Raw genomic sequence first — 8,749 nt, 5'->3', positions numbered from 1 at the left:
TCGAGAGTCAGATGCTTAACTGACTGCACTACCCAGGTGCCCCCAGGGACTAGTATTTTAAAAAGACAGTTTATTTTAATTTTTATTCACCATTACTACTCAGATACAGAGCTGGGTATTGTGCCCTGGAGGGCACAGCTAGCATCTCAGAATGGGTAGGTGGTGAGGGAGGAACTCATTTAAACAGAGAGTCATAATTGAACTTTGGCATTAATTCAAATCTTTTTTCCTTTCCAGTGTACAATGCTATATTTTGTTTCATTTTTCTTTTTTTTAAAGGTTATCAGTTTTTCTTTAATGAGCAGAGCAATGTGATGGCAGAAGAAATATAGTGTAAATCATTCTATGATTTTTAGGGAAGGCTCAACTGTTGAATACCTTTATATTTTGGGAGCAAAGCTAATTTGAATTCCCTGAACTTATTTAGGCCTAAGTCACATGAAGTGTTTGGATTTTAAGATCTGAGTCATCCTAAGTGGCCATGGAGCTTTGTTCATGAACAAAGATGGCGGCACAGCTCTGTGAATTTTCAAAAAGGCATCTTCTGTAGTTAATCAGTCAGTGGTTAGAAGGCTGGCAGAGTTTTGTGTTTTTCCAGGTGTTTCACCTTGCCTTTGGATTCAACTTGTGACCTCTATGTACTCCCAGAAATTTAGACCTTAGTTGCTGGTGACGGGGAGGAAAGTTATCTCTAGGATCTAAAGTAAAATTTTGGGGGCAGTATGTAAGACGTATTCTTTCCATGGCCTTGTGAGAACGATTCGTGATAGCTCTGTGCCTTTCTATTTCTGTGCCACGTGTCCTGCTGTATTTTCTGTATGTTTTCTACTAAGTGCCATTCTGGGCAATCTCAGTGCAAGTATCTAGAATAGGTTATTAGGTCTTGTGTGACTCAAGTTACTTTTGATCCATCTTGTCCCTTCTTTCATTCATATTTGAGAACTAAATTTCTATTTAAAGAGGAGTGCTTCCCTTCCCGCTCCTGAGAAGTGAGAAGTGAAATGTTGACCTCGTATGTTACCTGGCCCTTCACAATTTCATCACGTTTGTCAGATAATCTGCTTTTATTAGATCCAGTGAAAAACAACAACAACAACAACAACAAAACACATTTCAGGATAAAATTTGCCATTCATTTTTCTGTTTTTATTTTGTTACTATTTTCAATATTTATTTGAAATGCTTTTATTTTTTAAATAAGGTTTTCTTTAATTTTTATTTTGAGAGAGAGAGCATGAGTAGGGTAGGGGAGAAGAGAGAGGGAGAAAGAATTCCAAGCAGGCATCCCCTTGCCAGCACAGCTGGCAAAACTCCAGCTCACAAATCATGAGATCATGACCTGAGCCGAGCTCAAGAGTCAGATGCTTAACTAACTGAGCCACCCAGGCTCCCCTCAATATTATTTTAAAAATAAGATCAACAAATCATAATTATTTGACAGTTCATTTTGAGAGTTAATCCACAAACTCCATTTTTTTTTTTTTTTTTTTTTTACAATTATAAGTTTATTAGTTCAGGCAGTGGTCTCAAAACGTGATGTTAGATATAGTTCAGGTGGGAGTTATAATTATGATTAATTTTTTAACCAGTTCTTAAACCAGAGTAGCTATAGACAGAGAAAAAAAAATAAAAAGGAGACTTTCCTGCGAGTTCTGTAGCATTTGTCTTGCACATTACCAAAAAGAGAATTCTTTAATCAAGTGAACACTAAGAAATACGTCAAGTGTTAGTTGGATTCACTATTTATTATTTCATTTGTTAATTCGTTTGACACAGATTTATTGAATTCCAACTGTGTCCTGTGGACCCTGAGAGAGCAAGAATAAGAATTAACAAGCTCAGAACCTTTCTGGGTTGTATAAAGACTGCTTGCAGAGAATTAGATCTCGGGTCCGTGGGACTCAGTTCTTTGAAGTCACTGCAATGCTTTTTTTAGTGGAGGGACACACTTTGTTTGAAGGGATCCTATGCCTGCATCGGATGACATCACAGCTTTCTTAAGCAGCCGTAAAGACATCTAAAGCAAGGGCAAATCATATTAATGAGCTTTTTGTGGTGTCAAGAATGAAAATGAGGGCCTGGTGTTTTTTCACCACGCCCCACCGCCGGGGTATATAAAGAAGGTTCGGAGCCTGGGGAATCCATCACACAGAGGAAACACATTCCCCTGCTCCCTGAACCCTCCACTGCGGACACCATGCACTGCAACACCTTCTCCGGGGCCGTTTTCCCAGGGTGCTACTGGGGCAGCTGCGGCTACCCCCTGGGGTACAGCGTGGGCTGTGGCTACGGCAGCACCTACTCCCCCGTGGGCTACGGCTTCGGTTATGGCTACAACGGCTGTGGGGCCTTCGGCTTCAGAAGATACTGGCCATTTGATCTCTACTGATTTGCTGAAATTTGCCGAGGCGCTGAATCTTCTCTCCCAAGGCTGAGAGGCACCCCTCCACGTCCCTCCCCCTACCTCCGTCTTTAGTCCTCATTTGCCGCTCAACCTCCCAGGCGCTGCTTCTCGGGCCTAGCCCTGGAGTCCGGAGGAAGAACAGGAACGAGCCGATGACGCCTCCAGCTGCCTTCCCTGCATGATGTTCTTTGAGACATTTTCAGAAACTTGATACCCAAACATGTATTTCTTCTGAATTTTTCACCACGCTCACAACTCTTGATAAAGTTGTGGGTGTGGGTGTGGAATTCTCAATAAACTTGTCTCAACCAGCATACTACTCACACCTGAGCCTAGTTTCCTTTCTTGGTGTGTGCACGTTTTCTGTTACACCGAGTGGGGGAGGGAAGTGGATTTATCTTTCTCCCGTGGGCTTGAGAAGCAGTGAGAAAGCGAATAATCCTTGATCTGGGTGTGATAAACAGTCCGAAGGGGCTGCTTGTGAGGAAAAGAAAAAAGCTTGTCTTAACCTTCCTTTAACTCTGACATCCACCTGCAATCTCTGAGCCAACAATGTACCATTCAGTGCTTGGGGTCTGTCATCTCCCGACTCCTGCCCCTCCTCAAGGAAACCCAACATGGTGGTGGTGGGGGCATGGGGTGGTAGGGTGGTGGGAGGTGGGGAGGTGGGGAGGGTGGAGGGGTGGGTGGAGGGATTTTCCACTTATGTCCCTATGAGTGCAAATGAAACCCACTCTGTTCCCTCTCCCAGGGACAAAAAAAAAAAAAATGTAGCATAAAATACCTATTAAAAGATTCTGAGGCCTCATGTAATAGAATAGCTATAGGTTTATTTTAGGAGTCTGAGAGTCTTTTAGGGGAAGGAATAGTTCTCTCATAGCAAAATATCTATGGTGTTTATTTTACAGCTTGGAAACTCCAGGTTAGAAACAGGGATGGAAAGCTTCTTAATCTTTGTACAGTCAATAGCAGGTAGTGAGTTTTACTCTTTAAAGATATGAGTGACTTCATAAACATGGGGGGGGAAAGTAACTCTAAAGAAGTGTTTCTGAAGATATATCAGCCTTCTTTTGTGTTCCTTTAGAGAAAAGAGCATTATTTCTTTTATAAGCCAAGTCAAAAAGGTCTCAATCCTCCTGTTGAAAGCATTTTATGTATAGTACAAATATTCTTGGTGACAGCAGGCTTTGCTTAACCCTGCTCTTTTCTTGAGTATCTGCACATATTGCCCATGATTCACCTTGTAGCCGAAAACATAAAGGCTATTTGGAGAAATTACTTTGAAAGAGAATATTTTCTCCACCATATTTCATCCAACAGATATCTTTTTAACAAAATTCAAAAAGACATCATGTTCAAGGATTTACCTAGTGGATTCTTTCCCAGTACACCATTGTGATAGTCAATAAAATTTCCAGTTTGAAACTTTCTAGGAGCTGCGTATTAATTCATACTGGGAATTGTAATTTAAACATTCATGTTAGAATAGAATAGAAAAAGAAAAGAGGGATTTCTCAGGAATCAGAGGGTCAGATAGAAGCTGGATGTCTATTCCACTGTTCTAGAATGATGACTAAGTTACATAAAATTTGTGCTTGAAGAGACCTCAGAGAGCTATCTCACCCAGTGTTTCTGAAAATGTGGTATGTGGGAGAATCACCTGGGGAGTTGTCTGGGAGGATAAGTTATTATGACTCACCTACAGGAGTTCTGATGTGGTACATCTGAGGTGTGATCTAGAAACCTATTTTTTTTTCCAACTTAATTGAGGTATAATTGACGAATAAAAATTGTATAGATTTAAGGGGTACAGCAGAACGTTTTGAAGTGTGTCTACATTGTGCAATGATTACCACAGTCAAGCTAATTAACATATTATTCACCTCATATACTTCTTATGATTCTTATTTCAGGTATATGAAAGGGTGTTCAACATCGGCAGCCATTATGGAAATACAAACCAAAGCACAATGAGTTAACATCTTATGTGTGTTAGAATGGCTATTATCAAAAAGATAAGAGCTACGTTTGGTAAGGATGTGGAGAAAAGAGAACCCTTATACACTGTTGGTGAGAATAGAAATTGGCTCAGCCACTATGGAAAACAATATGGAAATTTCTCAGAAAAATTAAAAGTAGATCTACCAGATGATCCAGCAATCCCTCTTCTGGGTATACACCCATAGAAAATGAAATCGTTATCTCAAAGAGATATCTATATTCCCATTTCATTGCAGCATGATTCATAGTAGCTAAGATATGAAAACAGTATCCCTTCATGGAGAGGTGAATGGATAAAGAAAATGTAGTATATATACAATGGTATATTATTCAGCCTTAAAAAAGAAGGAAATCTTGCCGTTTGCAACAATGTGGATGAGCCAGAAATCTAAAGATTCTAGGAGTACCCCAGGGATTCTAGCTCAGGTGGTCTGAGGACCACACCATAAGAAGCATTGTTTTAGGCCATTACTTACACACACACACACACACACTCACACTCTCTCTCTCTCATTTATCATCTATCAATCTATCTACTCATCCTCAGGTAAATAATTCTTAATAAAAGAAAAACATTTACATCACAAGCTAACAAAGAAAGGGAAAAATCTTATATATCCAAAGATATATGAGATATGCATTGACGTATATCTGTACTTGGTACCTTTCAATCGCAGTACTGGGGTATGGTGCCATACTCTGCCTAAAGGAAAAAAATGTATTATTGGATAATTTTATAAATTCATATTTTCCTAAGTAATATGAAAATGTTCTACATCTCTTGATATCATTCAGCAATTTTTAACTGCAATTTACTTCTATTACCTATGGTTTTAAAAAATGTTTATACTGGGGCATCTGAGTGACTCAGTCGGTTGAGCACTGGTCATGATCTCACAGTTCATGAGTCCAAACCCTGCTCCAGGCTCCTCACTTTCTCTCCATTTCTCTCTCTGCATGTCATGAGATTCACTCTTTCTCTCTCTCTCTGCCTTTCATTCACTAGCACCCCCCATCCCCCCCCAAAACAAAAAATGCTTATACTCAGTCCTCCCTCTCCACCATCCTTCAGATGGGAAAATCTTCTCCAGGGTCTGGGAATTTATATTTAAACAAATACCCCTAAGTGATTTACCTTTGTGCCACCAATTTGGAACAATTAGAGGGTCCTTTATTATGGCTTTTTATTTCCCATTTCCTTGTCAGCTTCTTCTATTTGTCATTGATATTTATGTAGGATTCATAAAAATAAAAACTGAATAAATAACATTTTACAGATAAAGTGAAAAGAGTAGGAAGATGCTACACCCCAGCTCAGCTGTGGTCTGTAGGGGGTATAGTTAGGTATTTGTTTCTAACTGTACATCAGTTTTAGTATTGAGCTGAGCCAAGTTTAGTGCCCTGCACATAGTAGAAACTCAATAAATATGACTGGATTATCCTACAAATTTCTTCAATGAACATGAAAAATATGTTAAATATCCATTTGCGAACATCTTGTAATTATTCTTTAATTCACAGCCATTTGTGGATGGGAAAGCTGATGATTGTGCATTTGACGCCCCAGGTCACACATGAAGAAAAGTATTCTTTTTCTTTCCTACCTTCTCATTAATCCTTTATTGCTCCCCATTATCTGAAAACTAAGTTATGTATATTTAAGATTTCCCTGCTGAATAGAGCCTGTAGATCTGAGAAAGGTGATTTGAATATTAAAGGCATCTTATCTACAGAAGAACCTTTCAGAGAAAGACGAGAGAGACTGAGAGAGAAATATTTTTCTTCACATTTTAAGATGGTTCAGAGTAATTCTTCCCAGAAGAAAGGGATGGCTAGAAGACATTTTGAAGTATTCCTTGAATTATGAGTCTGCGACTAAGCGTTAAGTGTTGCCAAAATTATATGGCATCACGCTCACCGGAATGCAGAGGGCAGTGCTATTTCTACTCTGCTTACCATTTTCTTAATGTCTTGTTTCCATAGCCAACCGATCTCCATTAAGGAAGGATGTCAAATGCTGCAAGTTTCTTTAACATTTTATTTTTAGCATTTTCACATTCTATGTATCAAAAATATATTCTCAGGTCTTTCACTCACTCCCACCCCCAGGTTTCAGGCTTCCTGTCTACTCTCCTAAGTCCTCTGCTCTAATCGTTAGGCTCTCAGTTCTTTGATTACTCAGAAGTAACGATTCATTAGTTGTAGCTAAATATACGAATGATAATTTATATTTACCCATTTGGTTTACAGGAGAGGTTTAAAGCCCCAAAGGATTTTCTGAGGCTAACTTTGATAGATGTTATCTATCACTGTTATGTGATATCATCTTCAACCTTTCCCAAATATTCTCTAAAGGCTATTTTGAAGGCATCTAATGTCTGCCCTCATCACGTGGTTGGTAGGAAAATGCTCTCCAAATGTTACTCCTTATGTGACCACAATATTTGATTACACTATCCAATAAAAGTGTTGGCCATGAAGTTATGACAATCAGGAATGTGAAGATGGCGAAGTCATAGTGAGTCTGGTGTACGTAGGAGGTCCTGTACAATATTTATATTGTTCTTGAGTGTGAGAAATGACCCAATGATTCTCCTTCTTTCCAGTTTTTCTTTTGTCTGCGTTTTCTTTGTCTTTTGTTCTATATCTTTGTCCTTGAGTTTTTCATTTCCTAGAGAATTGCAGGATTCTCTTCTATTTCCATAGATCATATTAAGGCAGGGCTAATTCCTAAGCAGATTTATGAGCAGTGTCTCAGAAAAAGGAAAGATCGCGAGAAGCCCCTTCTTAGTACAGAGAAATCTTACAGTCAAAATAAGTCATCACTTTCAGAGATCCACACTGGCCCTGCCTTCCAGACGGCCCCATAAAGGGCTTTCAGACACTGTGGATGCGTAAGGAAGACTATCAAATATCTTACAAGTCAGAGTTCTTTACTTACTGAAGATACAGAGGGAATGTAAATATAAAACACTGAAGCATAAATGGATGACACTGGTATTTGACAAATTATTTTAAAGTGACAATTTTTTTTCTCATCCAAAGAAAGTTTTCCTGCTCTTTTGCTCAAAGCTTCAGGCACAAAAAAACAGAAACTGGCAATCCTTCATACTCACATGGATGTGATTTTTAATTTCCCATAATTCTCCTCCAGCTAAAGGGTGGTCTTTCTCAGAGCCATCTAAAATGTGACAGCTGCTTCCCAGCAGACATCACAGTGTCATGGTTCAACTCATGGTTTTCTGATGACAAATGTGCAAGTAAATCATATTTAAAACCAACCAACCAACCAACCAACCAACCAACCTTGTGTGCTCTAGAATAGCATAACTACTTTTGAGCTAAATGTATGGTAAACATATTTTTCATCTCATTGATCTCTTATAACACTGAAAACCTTTTAAAGTGGGTTTATTTGAGATTTCAAGTGAGGCCAACATTTTGAATATATTCTAATATGATTTTTCTGTCATTTCGATGATAAAAATAATTAGCAAAGAGAACTGATTTTTAATATGCTTTTGGGCTTGTAGTAAGTCATTATTTCTCTTCACAACATCAGGAGGTTGGTTTTATTCCAGGTTCTATTTTCCTCATGAAGAAGCTGGAATTCAGAAAGTTCAAATGATGTGTTAATGTCTCAAGGCTGGAGAGAGACAGAGCATGGTTATAATCAGGCATATTTGATGTCAAGGCCTTGCTGCCTGCCTCCTCCTAACCAGAGTTGACTCCAATTTTATCCTGTGGAACTGTGTGCTCCATGAAGGGAACTTAACTGTTCACCACTGTGTCCCCAAAATAAAGCACAGCATTTGACTCATACTGAGTCTCTAATAAATAGGTGTTATTTTTTTCAAATTAAACTAAAGAATCCCTAATCATGGCAATACTGTCCTTTGAAAGTCATTTGTTCAAATCTGAAAATGGTACTATTTGTGTGTGTGTGTGTGTGTGTGTGTGTGTGTGCGACATCCGAGAGAGATGTCATAAGTATGTGGACTCTGAGCCCAGAAACCCACTCCTGACATGCAGGAGAGGCCTGCGGAAGGGTCAGGGTCTACTGAGGGGAGGAAGAGATAACGTCATGTAGCAATTTCACTTCCCCCGGCTCTGTCCGTGACATTCATTCAACTGTATCTCTTAGAATTTTAGAGAAATCAAATATAAAGGATTTTTCAGTGAAATTCTTTTTTATACCTTTGTTAATTTTGAGAGAGAGAGAGAGAGTGAGAGAGTGCAAGCACGAGAAGGGAATGGGCAGACAGGGACAGGGAGAGAGGGAGAGAGACAGAATCCCAAGCAGGCTCCATGCTGTCAGTGCAGAGACCAACATGGAGCTCAAAC

The 8,749-nt window shown here is 39.2% G+C and overlaps 1 protein-coding gene across 1 annotated transcript; it reads left to right on the top strand.

Moving 5' to 3' along the window:
• The first annotated feature begins 2,197 nt into the window (after positions 1–2,197).
• On the top strand, positions 2,198–2,389 carry LOC124526340 (keratin-associated protein 8-1). Its single transcript, XM_047099286.1, has one exon. The coding sequence runs from the start codon at positions 2,198–2,200 to the stop codon at positions 2,387–2,389; it is 192 nt and encodes a 63-aa protein (XP_046955242.1).
• Positions 2,390–8,749: the final 6,360 nt, after the last annotated feature.

This window comes from Lynx rufus, unplaced genomic scaffold (genome assembly GCF_022079265.1).
Source record: "Lynx rufus isolate CCGP_SWC_20201006 ecotype Redwood Valley unplaced genomic scaffold, mLynRuf1.p SCAF_5, whole genome shotgun sequence".
NCBI lineage: Eukaryota > Metazoa > Chordata > Mammalia > Carnivora > Felidae > Lynx > Lynx rufus.
The sequence above is the reverse complement of the archived record's forward strand: the minus strand, read 5'-3'. Positions and strand labels throughout refer to the sequence as shown.

Bases quoted from the DNA above. Each gene is read 5' to 3' on its own strand.
- LOC124526340 (XM_047099286.1), top strand. From the start codon at position 2,198: ATGCACTGCAACACCTTCTCCGGGGCCGTTTTCCCAGGGTGCTACTGG.